The 19,894-nt window shown below is 46.4% G+C and overlaps 1 protein-coding gene across 2 annotated transcripts; it reads right to left on the bottom strand.

Moving 5' to 3' along the window:
* Nucleotides 1-211: 211 nt before the first annotated feature.
* Nucleotides 212-15,479, bottom strand: NEIL2 (nei like DNA glycosylase 2). Of its 2 annotated transcripts, none has more exons than XM_047857106.1 (5): nucleotides 15,338-15,479; nucleotides 13,315-13,454; nucleotides 7,918-8,270; nucleotides 3,165-3,361; nucleotides 212-1,252 (listed from the first exon to the last, which is right to left on the bottom strand). In XM_047857106.1, exons 2-5 carry the CDS (start codon nucleotides 13,450-13,452, stop codon nucleotides 939-941), a joined length of 1,002 nt encoding a protein of 333 aa, XP_047713062.1. In that variant the 5' UTR covers nucleotides 13,453-13,454; nucleotides 15,338-15,479; the 3' UTR covers nucleotides 212-938. The 2 variants fall into 2 exon arrangements, with proteins under 2 accessions (XP_047713062.1, XP_047713063.1); XM_047857107.1 differs by lacking the exon at nucleotides 15,338-15,479 and adding an exon at nucleotides 15,109-15,310.
* Between the last annotated feature and the right edge of the window lie 4,415 nt (nucleotides 15,480-19,894).

Here is a 19,894-nt window from a genome sequence, read left to right as displayed (position 1 = left end):
ATGGAAATAAATCCACCTGTGCTCTGCCACATTTCATGGCAATGCAGCACACCTACGGGCAGAAGAGCAGGTGTGTGTTCACCCCCTCCCTGCCCTGCTCCTTTTCAGCAGACCCGTCGGACCAACTCAGCCAGTCCTACACAGCCGCCTTCACGAGAGCTCAGGTATTTACAGCCTGAGAGCCCTGACTACCAAATAAAGACAACAACGGAAAAGAACAAAGAGCTTTATTTTCACGTCACTGTCCTCGTTTCTTGGACATGTTGCTAACAACCTGACAACGTGTCTCCACAATCCTCGATTCCTGCACTGTTCAACATATCAACACCTTAAGGAGGAAATAAGCAGCTTTTCTCTTAAGCCCACTGGGCATGGCAGGAAGGTGGTCAATTCCTGGTCCCTCTCTTCCTCCCACTCTTCTCTCGGGGTCTCCATCCCACAGGAAAGGATCCAGGTGGGTCACTACCCTCATGTGCTACTCCATCCTCATCCCTGGATCCCTCTAGGGGAACAAAGAGAGACAACTCCTTTTTCCAAATGGAGGGCCTGAAAACCAACCAAGCTTTCAAAAACAAAACCAAAGGCCTGCAAAGCAATGTGGAGGCATAGCTGTTCTCCATATGCTATCACTTTCAATGCCCCACTGGGAGGTTTCTCCCTTTACCGTTGCCATAATTTTTCTCATCTTTCACAATGGCAGAATTAGATAAGAAGAATTAACCAAAACTAGAGAAAAGAAAAAAATCTAACCCTGTAGAAAGTGCCTTAGAACACCAGAGAGATGGACAGCAATGGTACTGACACCCGCCCCCCGCCCCCGCCCCACGCTGCCCTCCACTTCCTGTGCCCAGTCCCACATACTGACAGTGCCCGCTTTCCTGACACTCAGGAATCAGCCCCTGCAGGGCAAAGTGTTATGAAGAAGGGGCTAGAGAGCCTTAGGAGAGCCGGCCCTGCTCTTGCTCGTCAGGTGGCAGCCTGGGCTGGCACTGCGGGCACCACCAGGTGAGCCTCTGGAAGCCACCTGGAGGCCCAAATGCCTCTTTCATAACCTGGTGCCCGACGGGGCACTGCTCCTTCTGGTAGACCTGCGTGTGCTGCTGTTTGCCCTGGAACTTGCCCCGAAGCCAGTCGGCACTGAACTCCACCACGTGATCCACCAGGGCCTCCAGATGCGGAGGACTAAGGAGGGAACCAAGAGAAAGGGGATGGATCCCAGCTCTGTACAAGGCTTCGTTCTTAATGATGTTCCCTGGGAGGAGGCAGGGAGAGGGCAAGGGAAGGAAAAAGAACAGATCCATGAGGAGCTCGGTCCGCAAAGTTAGCAGAGCAAACTGAAGCTGGTTGGATGGCGGCGGGGGCTCCTCCAGGAGACCTGGAGCCAGCTCTACCACGGACTGGAGGCTCTTGGGCAAGTCACATATCCTGAGTCAACTTCCTGTCTGCCAAGCGGGTTTGCTAATACTTACCTTTAAGGTTGCTGTGAAGACAGAATGAAGTAAACTTAGGCATGGTCCATGTTACAGCAAAGAGGTTATCAAAACAGGCTATGGAACCTGACCATCTGCCTTTGAACCCCTGCTCAACCAGATCCTAGCTATGTAACTCTGGCAAGTTCCTTAACTTCTGTAAGCTTCACTTTCCTCAGCTGTAAAATGGGGCTTGGTTACCTGCTTTTGTGAGCAGTAAACAAGAATTCTCTCTCTTTCTCTCTCTCACACACACAAGCACAAATGCTGAGCACTGTGGCTGGTACACAGAAAATACTCAATAAATATTAGCTGTTATTATTTAAAATGTCAAGCATAATGCCTGAAGTAGAAAGTGTTTAAGAGGTATTATTTCATTATTTTTCTACTGCTGCCACATTCTCTGAAGTCAGCCTTGAGCCCTCCTTCCAGAATCAGTTAACTGATTCTCTTCAAAATGTTCCAGCAGCACACTTTCTTTAATCTCTACTAGGCATTTGCCACAATCTATCTTAAGTTGTGGTGACCTGAGTCCATGCTCACCGGGCCATTAATAACCTCCTTAAGAGGGGAAGCTGAGTGTGGCAGAAGGCAAGTGTTCAGCATGTGTGGACTGGATGGATGACCAATTCACTGGCAAACCGGATTCACGGCTCAGCTGTACCATTTATCTGCAATGTGTCCTCTGCTTTAGTTGCTTCATCTGAATAAAGGGAAAAGTAATAAGTATCCTACAGAGAAACAGTAAGAATGAAAGCACGTGCCTGGCATATTAGAGTCACTTGAAAAAATGTTGGCTGTTATTACTATGGTTAGTAATAATGACTAGTTAGTAGAGCATTAGCTCCCGCTATAAATATCCCAAAGGCTACTTGTAAGGGTCTCTTTATTCCTCAGGGCTCAGGGACTCCCACAGTCTTACTGTGAAAATGCGAGGCCGCTGTCTGGTGAGCCCCTGGGCCTCCTCCCTGCTCACGAGGTGAGCTGTGGCTGCGGCAGGCAACACGAGGCCTCGGCTATGAGGTGATTTTGTCATCACCGGCTCCCTCGATTGCCTCAGCAGCTAATCACAGGTGCACTAATTCTTCTGCTGAAGCAGGAAGAACAGTAAGTTTTTCTAGTTCAGGCTGTTCTAGTTTTCACAGTGTTCAGCTCTCCCCGCCTCAAAACGCTCACAGTTTCATTGCTCATGACCCTTGCACAGAGAGAGGGAACCTGCTTCCTCGGTCATGTCTTTTAAGCTCCCAGAGGAGGCCTGAGGCTTGTGTGCTTTGGCCAGCAGGCAGCTCCACCTGCCCAAGAGAGGCCCCACCAGCGAACGCGGTGCTCTCCCTTAGCAAACTGTACAGCTCTCAGTTCCCAGCAGATACCGATCAGGTGATCGAGTACCTGCCGGGTGCCAGGCACCGCACCGGGCAGTGGAGCATTCAAGGAGGAAGAAGACAGGGCTCCTGCCCCTTAGGAAGTTACACTGGACTGTGGCCACCGGCAGACTCCAGCTTATAATATAATTAGGATACGAATTCTTCAGCTAGGAGAGAAGTTAGAAATTGCCTAATCTAACTCCCTCAGTTTAAAGATGAGGGAAGTGAAGCTGAAGAGATTAAATGACCGCCTCAAGACCAGCAATACTGGCACACTTCGGGGTGGGGGGGGCAGGGGACAGTGGTCTCCTCCCTCTCCCATCAGTCATACCTAAACCAGAGAAGTATCTTTGGTCCAGCAGTGTATAGCAGACAGGCTGCTCCTGGCTCAGAGCTTCCAAGGCTCGTGCTCGATGGAACTTTTCGGACAAGATGTCAGAAGCGGGTATGACCACTGGGGAAGGGCTCCAAGCCATCTGACAATTATAAAATGCCAGGAAGCCGCCACCGCCAAAGTACAGGACCAACCTGGGAAGAAAGAAAAGATCGTAAGTCCATACATTTCAGCGCATGCATACACACAGTTCCCACTCGAGAGTCAGGCCAGACATCCATAGTGCTCCCACTCCACAGTCAAGATTAACCCATGGGGCACCTGGATGGGTCAGTCGGTTGTGAATGACTTCGGCTCAGGTCATGATCTCCTGGTTTGTGGGTTTGAGTCCCGCATCAGGCTCTGTGCTGACAGCTCAGAGCCTGGAACCTGCTTCCCATTCTGTGTCTCCCTCTCTCTCTGCCCCTCCCCCACTCATGCTCTGTCTCTGTCTCAGAAATAAACATTAACCAAAAAAAAAAAAAAAAAAAGATTAACCCAGGGAAGCTAAGATCCCAGAATAGAAAAGGGATGGCTCTGCCAGCATCAGAAAAATCTCAGGGCTAAATGCGGTGATTAAAAGAAGACATCTGTATCGCTTCATTTCTCTGATCATAGCAATACATGTATGTTCACTGAAGACAGTGTGGAACACACAGAAAAGTCTTAAAGCCCAGCAGGTGTGGCTACCTGCACAAAACACAGTTTGTTAAGAAGGACAGAGAAATGAATGCTAAAGAGGTACCACTCCCAGTCCAGGCAAGATTTACTGAGAAATCCATACCCACACGTACTCCCAGGGGCTTCCTGAATTCCAAGGACAGAGGAGAAACTTTAGGAACTTTGATAAAGAAACAATGGGTTACTTTGTGAGGGCAGATAATCAGACCGCAAACGGACTCCACATCTGAAAGGGAATATCCACATATCTGACGTAGCTGGCACCTTAGGTGGAAGTGAAGGGACAACTTCAGAGGAAGAGGACTCAGAGACACATCTACCATAGCAACTAAGGTTAACTACTCAAGGAAGACTAACTGTCCAATGGGAATGAGAGCAGCAGGGACCTCAAGCCAAGGGGAGATGAAAAGAGGGGGGGGGGTCATAAGGGGCAGCACTGGGTTGTGTAATATTTATTGTGAGATCTAAGCGGACTATACAGTAGTACACCGGAGAACTGTAATGTGTTAGGAAGGCATTCTTGAATCAGAAGATACCCATGTTCATGTGTTTTTAATATTAATTAATTTACCTACACATAATTAATACTATTATATAGTTAACAACCTGGAACTAAGGTTCTAAACGATCTCAGCAAACGCAGGAGATAGGGTGGATATGACAAGAAAAGCAGCAGTGAAGTACAAACATTTTAAAGGTCTCCTCTCAGAAGGATGAAGGAGAGTGAGCAAAAAACCAGTTTCAATAATTAGGGACAGGTGTCATTCACTTAATGTTGTTTAAAACGCAGTCATTATTAGCTAAGAAAAAACGCAGGTCTAATTTAAAGTCAAGATTATTAGCAATAGAAAGGAGATGAACAGAAGCACTTCCAAATTAACATGAGTTAAAAAGAGGAAAAAAAAAAACTTGAAAAATCCAACAGAAGGAAAGAAACAAGATAAAATAAAGTGGCAAATGGAAGAAATCCAAATACTGCGGCTACCCCATTCCAAAACACAGTTTCGGTTTGACTTTAAAGAGATACCAAAGCCGGGGCACCTGGGTGGCTCAGTCAATTGAACATCCGATTCTTGGTTTTGGTTCAGGTCACGATCTCATGGTTCGTGGGTTGGAGCCCCGTGTCGGGCTCTGGGCTGCTGGTGTGGAGCCTGCTTGGGATTCTCTCTCCTTCTCTCTCTGCCCCTCCCCTGCACACTCTCTCTCTCTCTCAGAATAAATGAGTCAACTTAAAAAGAAATAAGATACGAAAGCCAGATGTTCACCGTTTATAAGAAACATACCTAACATCAATGAAAAAAGCATGCCTATAACTAAGTGGAAAAAGACCAAATGGGGGGCCAACCAGAGTAGCATTATTCACATCAGGAAAGGCAGAATTCAAGATTAAAGGCAACTAGAATGTATGTTATTATTTAATAATAAAGCTGCAAAGAACCTATGAGAGTCAGAGACTTTGATGCCTTGAACAAAAGGGCAGCAAACACATAAACACACTAGAAAGACAAGGAGAAACTTTATAAAACCACAATCACCCTAGAGGATTTTAACATTCTTCTTCCCACATTTGGCGTATTAAATAAAAAAATAAGCAAGGATAGAGAAAATTTGAGTTTTCAAAGCAATAACCTGTTCTTAACAGTTTCATAATGTTTTACGTTGATCTTCATTTATGTACATAAAAATGTAAGCAAAGATCAATGATGTGTTTGGCTACAGATCTTAACAGATGCCTAAAGTAGAAAATTTACAGGCTGACTGTCCTGATCATAATCCAGTAATAAAATGACAACAAAATGATGACCCCACTCAAACATTTGGAAAATGAGTAGACACTCTTCCCTTATAGAGTATATAAAACTAGTATTATTTATTTGAAAGACGAACAAAGTTGATAAAACTCTGGTAAGCCTAATTAAGAAAAAGAGTAGAGTGGGGGACAAAGGAAAATATAAAACATGAAGAATAAAAAAAACAGATATGACTTGGCAAGAGAAGCTTTAAAGAAAAGATCCCTGGGGTGCTGGTGGCTCAGTCAGTTAAGCATCTGACTCTTGATTTTACCTCAGGTCATGGTCTCATGGTTTGTGGGATCGAGCCCCATGTTCAGGCTCTGTGCTGACAGCATTGGAGCCTGCTTGGGATTCTCTCCCTCTCTCTGACCCTCCCCTGTGCACAATCTCAATCTATCTCTCAAAATAAATAAATAAAAAGACCCCGAATAGCCAAAGTAACGTTGAAAAAGAAAACCAAAGCTTGGAGGCATCACAATTCCGACTTCAAGCTGTATTACAAAAAGCTGTAATCGTCAAGACTGTATGTACTGGCACAAAAGCAAATATGTTTATTAATGGAACAGAACAGAGAATCCAAAAATGGACCCACAAATGTATGGCCAACTCCTCTTCAACAAAGCAGGAAAGAATATCCAATGGAAAAAAGACAGCCTCTTTAGCAAATGGTGTTGGGAAAACTGGGTAGCAACATGCAGAAGAATGAAACTGAACCACTTTCTTACACCATACACAAAAATAAACTCAAAATGGGTGAAAGACCTAAATGTGAGACAGGAAGCCATCAAAATCCTAGAGGAGAACACAGGCAGCAACCTCTTTGACCTCAGCTGCATCAACTTCTTACTTGACATGTCTCCAGAGGCAAGGGAAGCAAAAGCAAAAATGAACTATTGGGACCTCATCAAGATAAAAAACTTATGCACAGTGAAGGAAACAATCAGCAAAACTAAAAGGTAACCAATGGAATGGGAGAAGATATTTGCAAATGACATATCAGATAAAGGGTTGTATCCAAATTCTATAAAGAATTTATCAAACTCAACACCCCCCCACACACACAAAAATAATCCAGTGAAGAAATGGGCAGGAGTCATGAACAGACCCTTTTCCAAAGAAGACATCCAGATGGCAAACAGACACATGAAATCTTTTGTTGCGAATTTACTTAGTGGCATTATTTTCCCCGCCATTATCTGCGATTGTGCACATACTGTGTGGCTTAAAATATTGAGACTTGCATAAAGTAAGGGCATCATAATAAGAGTAAACTTAATCTTCATTATCTGTCTTCTGAGAGTGCACAGGGGCTTCAGCCTCAGCCTCAGGACTACCTGGTTGTCCCTTCCCACAGTGCTGAGATGTGCATTCTGATTTGTAAGTTTTCTTTTTTTAATTTTTTTTTAACGTGTATTTATTTTTGAGACAGAGAGAGACAGAGCATGAACGGGGGAGGGACAGAGAGAGAGGGAGACACAGAATCGGAAGCAGGCTCCAGGCTCTGAGCCATCAGCCCAGAGCCCGACGGGGGCTTGAACTCACGGACCGCGAGATCGTGACCTGAGCTGAAGTCAGACACTTAACCGACTGAGCCACCCAGGCACCCCTGATTTGTAAGTTTTCAAGGTCTCAGGACAAATTATCCATTAAACTCTGACCAACATATTTTACCCCCATGGAAAAAAATGTATAATATATATATGCTATATCTATAGATCATATCTACAGATCTATATATCTATAAGCTTTATATATACATATACACATATATATAAATATAAAAGAATCCAGCCAAGTGTGAGCACTTCTGCAAGGCCATGAGAATGCGTGTTCTCCGTGACCAGCAATGACTCCTTTGGGAATCTGTACTAAGGAAATAATCCTGGAAATGGACAGAGACTTACACACCAAGGCATTGCTCTCACAGTGCACTAGTCAAGCCATAAAATGTCCTTCAGAGCCATCCCACCTTCAGGAGCCACGCCTGTGGGGGAAGTTCTTCCTTTTTTCTAAGCTGCCCCAGTATGTTTCCTGTGCTCTCTGAGTACAGACCACAGACTGCTGTCTACTATGGGTAGACACAGAAGTGTCTTCTCTCTCCTAGGAAGTGTGCAGCTGGAGAGCAGGGAGGATAGCCACGTGAGTGAGCCCACAGAGCCTAGCCCCAAGCCTGCACGGGGGCGTTGTGTTAAACACTGCAGAGCCACAGCCCACAGCCCACTCAACCACGCCATTACCTTGGAATGGGGTCCCTCCAGTCACCCCTCTTGTTTGCTTTCTTCGCTCTGGAGAACTCGTTCACCCAAATGCTGCCAAATAAACCAAAGCTGACCTGCAGCCACCTCTCAGCACCTTCTGCGGGAGTGTCTCCCCGCAAACACTCCAAACCGTTGTCTCCACTGGGAACAACACGCTCCAGGGACTGAGAGGACCGGTTGATTTCCCGGCTGCTGGGCCCCAAGGCCTGCTTTTGGTCCTCAGCCTCTTCCTTCTTCTCTCCTTCCTGCAGAGGCTCCGGTAGTGAGTTGTTGCCAAGGGACCCAAGTTCTTCATCTGGATCAAATCTAAGGAATAATTTCTTTCCATGGACCTGAAAAAAATGAAAGTGATCTAAGCCTTTGCTATGGAGTTGTGTTCTCCCCACATTTGTACAGTCAAACTTAACCCACAGTGTGATGGTATCTGGAGGTGAGGCCTCTGGGAGATGATTAGGTCATGAGAGTGAAGTCTTCATGAATGGGATTAGTGCCCTTAAAAGAGACCCCAGAGAGCTCCCATACCCCTTCCACCAGGTGAGGACAGCAAGAAGGTGGCGGTCTATGAACCAGGAAGCAGGCCCTCGCCAGACACCCAAGCCGCCAGGCTGTCTGATCTTGGATTTCCAGCCTCTGGAACTGTGAGAGATGAATTTCTGTGGTTGATAAGTCACCTCATCTGTGGTATTCTGCTAAAGTAGTCTGAATGGACTGGGACAGGCTTACAGCCCCAAAGAAGGGAAGACGAGAAAAGGGGTACGCAGGTATCTCTTTGAATGCAAATTTATCCCTTTTTGCCTCTTCCATGAAGCTCTCCCAAGTTGAATGTTTTGAACTTGCCTTTTGCTCTCCACTCAAAAGGTGTGGGCAGTCAGCACACAGTTTTCAAAGTGATTGAAAGCAGAAGACTTAGATTAGCAACGACACAGATCCATGCTATACAGCAGGACCCCCCTAGGATTCCTGAGGGGAAATGCTTTCACGGATTGGCTAAGAAGTAAATGCAAATTGTCATTCTTGTATTTAATTAATACCTTTTCTTTGTTAGAAATAGCCAGCACACACACCACACAAATCGACAGCAGCTAAAGTACTGTATTGTGTACACTCTAAATATACAATGTATTTTACACATCGTAAAAATTGGTACTTCTCAACTCACTGAAATTGGGTTTAGAAGAAACCACAAGAGAACTCACAATAAAAAACTATAATCAATAAAAACTGGAGTATCGATCAACAAAAACTGATCCATGAATCAAACCATAAAATGTATATAAAATGTAATAAGGAAAATAATTCACCTCATCCCAATAAAAGTGATTTCAGTAAAAGAGGAGAAAGGGAAATGTATGTAAAAGAATGTTCCAGCTGCTTCATATTCTGTTTTCATATTTCTAGTCCTAGTATGTAATATGCATGTCCAGATTCCAGGATGAGCCAGATCTGCATGATTTGAAATTCAGGCAAAACCAAAACACCCGGCGTCAATAATGGAATCGCCTATGTTGCTTTTTCAGCCACCCAAAGTACATACTTAGAGATCACACAGTTCTGATGTCATCTCCAATTTGTCAGTGAGTATACACATTATAACTGTAGTTCTTCGAAATCCTCTCCCTAAAAGAGGGCATTACCTTTCTAAATAATTCCAGAATAACTCATCTGCAAGTCTGAGCACGGCAGTTTGCTGCCACATATTAGAAACAGCTTTAACTGAGCTACATAAAAAAGTGAGCAAGAATTAAGTGGGCAAAAACAGGCTTTGTTCCAGAAAACACCCTCTTGATGAAAATTCACCAATGTTGGTATAATGCTGTATCTGTCAAATGCCCCTGAGGATCAAAACATTCATCAGGTCAAAAAATGCCTAGGTCAAGACACTGTTGGCAATTTCTACTGTCCCTCTTTTAAATTCCTGTGAAATTGTTGTTACTTCAATTAACTGACCATTAATTGAGCTTATACAATGTGCCAGGCAGTGCGCTAGGCTCTGAGGGGCATACAGATGAGTAAGTCTCCACTCTTTCCCTCTGGAAACTCATTATTTCAAAAGGAAATTCTTGACACATGCTACAACATGGATGAACCTTGAAAACATTATGCTCAGTAAAAGCAGTCACAAAAGAATACATGTTGCATGATTCCATATATGTGAAATGTTTAAAAAAAAAGACGGGGGAAAATTTATAGAAACAGAGAATAGATTAATGGTTGTTTAGGGCTACGGGTGGAAAGTTGGGGTGAAATGGGGAGTGACTGCTAACAGGCACAGGGTTTCTTCCTGGGGAGATGATAATGTTCTCAAATCAATTGTGGTGATGGTTGTAAAACTATGTGAAGATACTAAACACTACCAAATTGCACATTTTAAATGGCTGAATTGTATGTTATGTCAATTATATCTCAGTAAGGCTGCTACAGATTTTTTTTAATTAGAGGATTGGTTAAAAGTCTAAGTATGTAGGGGGGTTGGATTAGATATCCCACTCCACCCAAAAAGGATGGAATAGAAACATTAACAGCCATGTAAGGACTCAATACTTATCCCCCATGCACTCTTTCTCAGGCAGCTCCTGGAGTGTGTGCTTTGCAAAATGAGAGGGAAAAACAAAGATATGGAACCTGGTGTAGGGAGACTGTTGACTGCCTCCCAAGCTCCCTCTCTCCTCTTCCCTACTGACAAACCTGCTGAATTATGGGAACCTCAATATTCTCAGCTAAAAATCTCTGTCTCCCAGACTCCCTTAGAGATGGGGCAGCCAGTGATACATATGCAGGAGTGGTCAAATGTGGTTTCCAGAAAAGCTCTTTAAATCAGGTGAACCATGGAGAGCCCGGGTGTCTCAGTCAGTTAAATGTCTGACTCTTGGTTTCAGCTCAGGTCATGATCTCACAGTTTGTGGGATGGAGCCCTGCATCAGGCACCGCACTGTTAGTGAGGGGGCCTGCTTGGGATTCTCTCTCTCCTCTCTCTGCCCCTCCCCCACTCTCTCTCTCAAAATAAATAAACTTAAAAAAATAGTAAAATAAAACAGGTGAACAAGCAGCTTTCAGGTCCCTTCTGCCCTATCCCCCTTTCTTCCTGCCTAGAATGTAATGGCTGGAATCCCAGCAGCCATGTTATCATCATGAGGATGAGGGTCACACCCCAGGGAGGGGAAAGCAGAGAACCTGATGCCTAATGATCTTGTGTTGTTCCCATACCACTCTGGACTGCCTCCTCTAGACTTCCCATTATGTCAAGGAAGTGAAGGGGGGAGCAGGGGGGCGGGGGGTGGCAGGGAGGAACCTCCAGACATGAATAAGCTGTTCTTCTGAATCTGTCATGAGTAATCAAACACAATTCCAGATATAGAAACTGGAGAACCAACAAGGAAAGACAGGGAAAGTGACATGCCAGAAAAACAGGTGGCACAGAGTGGGGCCAATCTTTTCCTGCTTCATCAGCCCACTGTTCTCATTCCTGTCTGTAACTGCTTCAGAAACCTGAAATGCCCTTCTTTTCCTTTTGGTCCATCGAAATTCCTACATCCTTCAAGGTCCAACTCAAATCCCACCTCCTTCATGAAGTCTTTTACTCTAGGCCCCAAGGACCTCTTCTCTGTTGAGGCCCTCAAATGGGGCTTAATCATATGCTCTTCTCCTTCCCGTTCACTGTTACCTAACAGTTTCCTCTGTTGTCCATCCAGGTCTTACTTTCCAAATTCGACTCTTGGACCCTTAGGAGGGAGACGTGCCGAGAAGGAAGTGCAGTGATGAGAACTTACCACCCACATGCCAGGCTGTTCCCCAAGGCCATGTCCCGCAGGGTTCTCAGGCTTCCACAACACCCAATTTCTACCTTGGTTTTCTAGGAAACTGGCTCCCAGTTCCGTCTCGAGATTTCCTTTTCCACACATTCTTCAGTCCACTCAGCCATTCCATATATATTCTCGGAGAGCTAGTTCTGTGGCGGGCACGGGCTAAGTGCTAGTGATCCAGAGGTGAAAGGATATAATCCTGCCCCTGCAAACTTTGCAGTGTAGCATCTGGTCAAAGAGTCCAAAGGCTCCCGTGGGAGGAGCACCGACCTGGAAGTCAGGGGACCTGGCTTCCAGGTAGCTATGTCAACTTGGGTTGAGAGTTCTACCTCTCTGAGCCCCCATCTCCAAACGTTGAAAATATACGTGAAGTTCTAGAAGACCTCTTTCAGTTCTAACCAAGAATGGTTTTATAACCTGAGGGGGGTGTGTGAAGGGTAAGGTGGAAAAAAGAGAATTAGCATTTATGGAACACCTATCTGTGCCAGGCATAAAGTCGGTTTAATACAATTTTAACTGGTAAGTGATTTATCCCCATTTTACGATTGCAGAAACTAGAGCTAAGAGATTAAGCAATTTGCTTAGGAGCACACAGCTAAACACCAGAGCTGATTTATTTTTTCTATAGGTAATTACCATACATATGCCTCCTAAGAGCAGGCACTCAGCTTAGTGCTAGGCATACAATACTGATGAGGGCACAGGCCCTGACCTATTTATCTGTCTCCTCCATTCAACAAGTAAAACAAATTCAATTGGAGGACCCCCCACTCCCCCCCCCCTGCCTTTCAGGGTGGGGGGGCCTGGAAGCACAGAGAAGTCTCTCCCCAGCTTTAGAGCAGGCAGGCCAGGCTTCTCAGAGGATGTGATGGCAAGGCTGAATCCTGAAAATGAGGAATTACCATGGTCACATGAAAGGATAGGAATGGGGCAGATTTGGGGAAAAAAGGAAGACTTGCCCAAGCAGGGGAACAGCATGTCAAAACCCTGAGCAAGAAGGATTGGTAGAGGAGCTCCAGATAGTTCAATATGATTGGAAGTGAGATTTAGGGCAGGGTAAGAAGCAGGCCTAGAGGAAGAGCCACAAGTCAGACCACAGGAGCCCTGGGACCCTCCTTGAGGCAATTCTGACTTATGCTCAGGGCAAGGATGAGTCAACCGGAATCTAGATCAGAAGGCTATGCTCTTTCAGAGGAGAGGCTGCATGGGGTCTTAGCGTGGCTGTCTTGGGCTCAAGGAAGCGACAGCATGGCAAGTCTGGAGATAAATTCTTTTTTTTTTTTTTTTAATGTTTATTTATTTCGACAGAGAGAGAGAGACAGAGCATGAGCAAGGGAGGGGCAGAGAGAGAGGCGGAGAGAGAGAATGGGAAGCGGGCTCCAGGCTCCTAGCTGTCAGAGCAGAGCCTGACGCGGGGCTCGAACTCACAGACCTCGAGATCATGACGTGAGCCGAAGTCAGACACACAACCAACTGAGCCACCCAGGCGCCCCTAGAGATAAATTCTATGGGGGTCACAGGACATACTGATGGAGCCAGCCCATTTATGTGAGGTATCAAGCCCAAATCAACTCACCTGGTTGTCTAGGAGCCACAGGGACTGAAAGCTGGCAGGGTTTAGCTTCTTACTGCTGCCCCCTGTCTTGACCACCTGCTGCCCCACAAAGGGGGAGACCAAGTGGTGGAACTTCCTCACAGATGGTCCTTCTGGCATCCCTGCAGGCAGAAGTGGGGAAAAGAAGCTAGCTTTTCTCTAGCATTTTTTATGGGTGCCAAGTTCCAAGAAGCTGTGTTTTGCCATCAGCTTGAAGAGTATAGATGGCCAAAAAGAGAGTGCGGCTGAGAAGAGGGGTCAGATCAAAGAGAAGGACGAACTGTGCCAGGGTGTGGGCCAGTTCCCCAGTAATGGCCCAGTTTCCTTCTCCTTTCTTCATGCAGCAAACTTGTTACACACCAACAGCATGCTAGGCATCACGTCATGGGAGCCTCCACTTTGCTCCTGTGGCGGCTTGGACGGGAGCTGGCCCTAGGTAGTTTGCCTGCACTGTGGGCCCCAGACTCCTCTCCACACTTTCCCTGTCCTCCCCCTTCAGCAAAATTATTCCAACCCACTGCTGCTGATTTCTCTCCCCACTTTTAGGGGAGAAATGGTGATGGAAGAGAAGGCTGTAAGGGACACAGAGACACAGATGTGGATGTGGTCTTCCCAGGACCACCCCACTAGTAGGGGTTCTGTGTGTGTGATGACAAATACAGAGCTCAGAACCATGACAAGTGCAGACAGGGGGTCATGTTCCTTCCGAGCAGGGAGAGGCCACATCCAGCTTAACTACAGATAATTATTCCTGGTAACTGCAAACAGCTGGGGTTGTTTTAACCCTGGTTATCTGTGACCCCCATCTCTCTCTGCCCCCAATCACCCAAGTTCACTCAGAGTTTACGTATAAACATTCAGATGTTTGAGTCTGAGTGGCCTGTACCCAGGTTTCCTGCAGCTAGGAGTCCCTCCCCACCCCACCCCTCCCCTTAACCAGGGCACACTACTTAACCATCCATTTCCTCACCTGCACAAGACTCTGTAAGTATGACAAAACCCCAAAGAACTAAGTAGGTACCTGGCATGGTGGGAGCTATCGTATTTCAGCAGTTCTAAAAAACATTTAAAGTTTTCCAAAATGGGGATGCCTCTTACTATATGCATGCTTTCTCATAGTTTAATTAGCAGCACGTTCAATAATGTGTATTTTAAATTTGATGGTGCTTTAGATTCGCTAAAAAGTAGTGCTATTTCCCTTAATCAGGCCTTCAAGATACTGGAGAGGCTTTACTGACAAAAAGCTCTGGATTGCAAGGAGCCCTGCCAGACTGGAGCGGACCTAAACCTCAACCAGCTCTCTGTACCCAGGCCATCTCCAACGGAGGAAGTTTCTGGAAAAGCGTCCATCTGAAATGCACTTACCCTTTGAAATTTCTTGACACAGGGGCGTATTTCTTTTAGGTATACTTATGGAGATGTAAAACTGGGCAGCAAGTTACCTCTGCCATAGCCTGAAGGGACCAGAAGGGGAAAGGACAAAGATTTGATGGGGACATCTTGCCTACTCTCAAGGCCCCTCCTTAGAGAGGCTAACTGCCGTGAGGCTGGTTAATGGCTTCGTAGCCGAAAGAGGCAGCGGAGAGGGGCTTCAGGGCGTCCTCCCTTCTTGAGGTAAACCACTCACTCCCCGAGGGTGGCTCTAAAATGGCTACTTTTCCCCAAGCCTCTCAGGGTGAGGCAGGGAGATGGGCAGGCGCAGAGACAGGGCTGAAGGGCACGGAGGGGAGTCTCCCAGGGGTAAATGCAGGGACGCACAGCGGTAAACAAACCAACCAAAAAATTGGGCCGCGGGTGCGGATTCCGGAAAGGATGCTTCTAAAACTGTCGGTCACTGCGTCGTCGCGCAGGTAGCTGGTGACGACCCCGCGCAGGCCGCGGGAAAACCGGGCACTCCCGGCCGCAGGGGCTCCGCGCACCGCTGCGCAGGGGGCCTGCGCCGTCCCGGCCTGCTCCTCCCTCCCCGCAGGCGCGGGCCACGGCGAGGGCGGGCGGCGGAACTCACCGGCTGCGGCCCGCACCCCTCAGCCCGCCCCAGGACCGCGGCGCCGCTTCCGAGCACAGGACGGAGAGGACGCGAAGGCTGGCGTGCGCCCGGCTCTACCCGCGGAACGGCCCCGGGAGAAGCAGGTCCAGATCCCGAGGCGGGGAGGGGCGGGGTAGCGCCAGGCTCCTCCCCCAGGGGGGCAGGGCTCCGGTGTTCGGCCGGGGCGTGCGGTGGAGCGGGACTCCGCCCCCGAGGGGGGGGATGGAGAGCGCAGGGGGCGGGGCCCTGCTCTGGCTGGGGAGGGCGCGAGGCTCCTCCCCTGAGGGGGTGGCCGCGTGTTGGGCGTAAACGGCGGGAGAAAGGGAGAGAGGGGCACAGAAAGGCAGAGATCGAGCACCTGGTGGAGACCAGCAAACCGCGTTTGGGAACGTTTATTGTCTAATGGAGACAGGCAACTATAGTGAAAAGTTAAATTCCTGAATAGGAGAACTTTGGGTGGTTCGGGCAAAACCTTTTTTGAGTTGATTTCGCACGGCGTCCAAGCTTAGGTCATTTTGGAAAGGAAACAAGTTTCAAAAAAGTCTCATGAAATTTTTAAAGGGTGGGATCTTTCACTTTATATTATTTGATTATTATTTAATTTTTGCCCTAAGCAAATTTTGCTTTAAAATTAATATTTAAATTTTTATTTTAGAGAGTAATAAAGATAAAACGGTAGATTATTTAAAAATGAATGTGCCTTTGTTAGTTCTCCAAAGAGGATGGGGAGCCAGCACTTTCCAAGAAGACAGCAGGGAAGTTTGGGGAAGAGCCAGAGCAGGTGTTCTGGAAACTATCCAGGATAGCAGGCACCATAGACCCTGGCCGAGAGGATCCTGAGGACTTGGCCAGCACAGGAGACAGGGCCAGTCCCTTACCAGATGGTGTCTTTCTGACTGAGAGGGAACGGAACAGGTGGCCTTCTACTAAAGGGGATGGGGCAGGAAGTGAGGAGAGGAGAGCTAGGGAGGCTTGGGATACTGAAGTTCCTCAGCATGGAGGGACCCTGGAGACGGGATGAGGTTTACAGGTGCTGAATTTCCAGGTTGGAAACTGGGATCCCCTGAGAACCTTCTAGTCTCCCTCTTTGTATATCTGGCCTCTTCTGGAGAACAGCCTCACCATCAGGATGCCCCCTGCTGTAGGATCTGGACAAACAGTAGCTTCTGGAGCCCCTAAATCCCCATTCTCTAGACTCTGGCTGAGTTAGGAAGGAAGACAGAACGCAATCATTGCCTCAGCTCTTGGAATGAATGGTGCCTAAGAAGGCTCTGCTGAGGCCAAAGGGCTATAGAGTTAAGAAACCAGGAGCACCTGGCTGACTCAGTCAGTTGAGCTTTGTATCAGGTCACGATTTCACGGTTCATGAGTTCAAGCCCCACATCGGGCTCACTGCTCTCAGTGCAGAGCCTGCTTTGGATCCTCTGTCCATCCCTCACTTGCACTCTCTCGAAAGTAAATAAACATAAAAAAAAAAAAAAAAACGAAATGTTTCACAGCTTGACTATCATTTATAATAGCTATTTGTTGAGCGGATACTATATGTGAGATACTGTTGTAAGCTCTTTACATTATATTGCCTTGTTATTAGCTACGGGAAGATAAGCAAGTCACAATAGTCTTTGAATCTTTATAATTTAAGTGAGATATATATGGCTTTATTATGGACAGGGTTTCTCAAACTTTAATATGCCTATGAATCACCTGAGAATCTTGTTTACAAGATTCTGACTCTGGTTTCTAGCAGGGCCCAAGACTGCCTTTCCAGCAGCTCCCTCCTGCTGGTCCAGGGACCACACTTGGGGTACCAAGGACTTAGAACGTAGTGGTTGGCAGTTGGTAGGCACTCAATAATAAATATTCTTTGAATGATTAAATGAGATATTAGATGCAAAACACTCATGAACTGTAAAGCGCTGTGCAAGGGTATGTAACCATCATTCCAAGAGAGTAAGGCTGGGGAAGGACAAACTCCTAGAAGTGCAGCTCTGTAGAATAGCAGCAAAGAACACTATTTCTGTAACTGACTACCTGGGTCCAGATCTCACCACTCAGTGGGCAGAGCTTGGGCGAGTAATTTACCTTTCTGTGTCTCAGTTTCTTCATCTATGGAATGAAATGAAATGCCTACCTCCCTGGGATACTGTGGGATTTATTGAGACGATTTCCCTACATCTCTGAGCACTGGGCCCGGCTCCATATGTTTAGTTATTATTATTTGTCTCCTGTATTGGGGGCAACCCCAAAGCTCACAGGAGCCTGGGCCTCAGCACCTAGCTTTCTAAGGGCCATCGAGCCAATTCCTCCCTCTTCCTTTGTGGCCCTGATTTCTCCAACAGCATTAAAGTTACAGTGCACATGAAAATCAGTTAGAATACAATCAGTTAGAATATAGAATAGAATAGTTAGAATATAGTTAAAATCAGTTAGAAAATCAGTTAGAATACAGCCACCTCAAAGATAGCAAGAAAGGACATGAAGGAGAAAAGCAGAAGGATCTGGTGAGGAATCAAACTGCCAGTGAAAGAGTATGGGATTCTGAACCACCCTGAGAAGGTTCAGAATATGCCTGGAGGCATATTCATTCTGTGACCTACAGTAAGTTACTTAAAATCCATGGGCAGTATCTTCCTGGTGTTCAAAACATGACTGTGAGGATATAGACATGTTTTATGTAGAGATATAAAGCTACTAGCGGCGTCCTACGTGCAGAAATGCTCAATAAGCAGTAGGCACTTTTTTCAGTAGAAGTTCTGGGCTGACCCCAGATTGCTTGAAAATCAGGCTTTTTTATATTCCGGTGGCCACAAGAGAGTAGGAGGATGCTGGTGCCCCCATATGGTGAGTGCATTAACTGCAAGGATGGTACTTTTATGCCAATTTCCGAGCCTTCCTTGAGGTTAGGTGCTAAGTGTGGCTCCAGGTCAGCTCCATGGCTTTGGGCAGGTTCCCTCAACAATGGCGGGAGACCAGAGGGTTTGGACCAGATGATCTCTGAGACCCCTCACGATCTGTAAATGAATCAGGCATGGTCTCTCAATCCAGGTATCTATCCTTTGTTCCTAGCAGGGTTCAGTTTTCTTTCTGTTCGACTCTCCTGGTCGAACAGTGGTTGGCAGTTGGTAGGCACTCAATAATAAATATTCTTTGAATGATTAAATGTTGAGCGGATCTTAATGTTGAGGCCTGCTATCGGAAACCTTAGCAACGTTAACTTCCCCAAATCCTTAGCAGCTTGTGTCCTGTAACCCCATCGTATTCCCACAACTCCAGACCCATACCATCCTGTAAGGTTGAACTACCCGGAATTCCTCGGCCCTGTCCTTGTGCAAACAGCTGGATTTTAGGCTGCAGGGCCTCCTGGGAGTCTAGAGCAGCACCAGGGCCCCTGGGATTGATAGATTGCTTGACTTCATAGCTAAATAGGAAGGTTTACTCTGAGCCAAAGTGTCCTACCAAGTGCCAGGACACCCTAGATGGAGCTGACCTGGCCTTGCAGCACTGGACCAAACCAGAGCCTGAGAGCAGGAGTTCTTAACCTGGGTTATATGGAGAAGTTTCCAGAGTCCGTGAAACCCCTAAAATGATGAATAGCGGGTAAAATCTCAGGGCGTGGGTACCTTTCTGGGCAAGTAGACCTGGCTTTTATTATATTTTCAGAATACTTACTTAGAATGTTCTAAATAAGTAACATTCTAAGTAAGTAATGTTCTTCTGGAAACCTCAGACCAGAATTAGCGCGTAGCATGCTTTCCTCTGCAGTGTGGCATCCATAGAAGACCCGAAAATGTCCATTTCACCTGCTTTCTTTGCTGGGAGTAGCTTTCCGAGTCTATAGAACATTCCTCAATAGCTCTTCATTTGATGACAAATTCCTATCCTTTAAAGAGGTAGTTAGAAAGGACTGGTGACAAAATTTGGTCAGGTGATATAATTCTATTTGGGGCCCCACACTGAATGTGGCTAGGAAGCAATGAGCAATAAGCCTGGTTCTCTTAGGTTGACATGAGCAGATTCTGGAGAGTGTCTAAAGGGAATTCCAACATATATTTCTGCAATGGCTGCAGCATTAAAATAAGTAGTTTCCAAGGTGGGTACTTTGTGAGACAATACTTGCTGGATGTATGGCTTCTGAAACTTTTTTTTTTAAGTGCATTACTTAGAACACAAAAAAGGTATGGGTTTCCATTCGAAGAACATCAGTCTGGAGTCTCTAGACTCCAGGCCCTGAGGTTTCATCTGTACTGACAAGAGTATGTAAGACTGAGAAAGAGGTGAGCCACTTTCTTGTAGTTTCAGAGCTGTTGGTCCGAAGTCCTGGACGGTAGATCTAATTCAGTGGGTCTCTGGGGAATAATTTTTCTGTCCTTTTCTGATCATCCTCACAACACAACGGAGTACCAAACAGGAAAGGTAGCGTGCACTCCTTGTATGATACCAGACGTGGCACGGATAATTTCAGATTATGGCAGCTGTCACAACTACTTAGAACTCAGAGGAGCCTTAAAGATCTGCTGGATCCAAAACATTTTACAG

Source organism: Prionailurus viverrinus, chromosome B1 (genome assembly GCF_022837055.1).
Source record: "Prionailurus viverrinus isolate Anna chromosome B1, UM_Priviv_1.0, whole genome shotgun sequence".
Classification (NCBI taxonomy): Eukaryota; Metazoa; Chordata; class Mammalia; order Carnivora; family Felidae; genus Prionailurus; species Prionailurus viverrinus.
The sequence above is the reverse complement of the archived record's forward strand: the minus strand, read 5'-3'. Positions and strand labels throughout refer to the sequence as shown.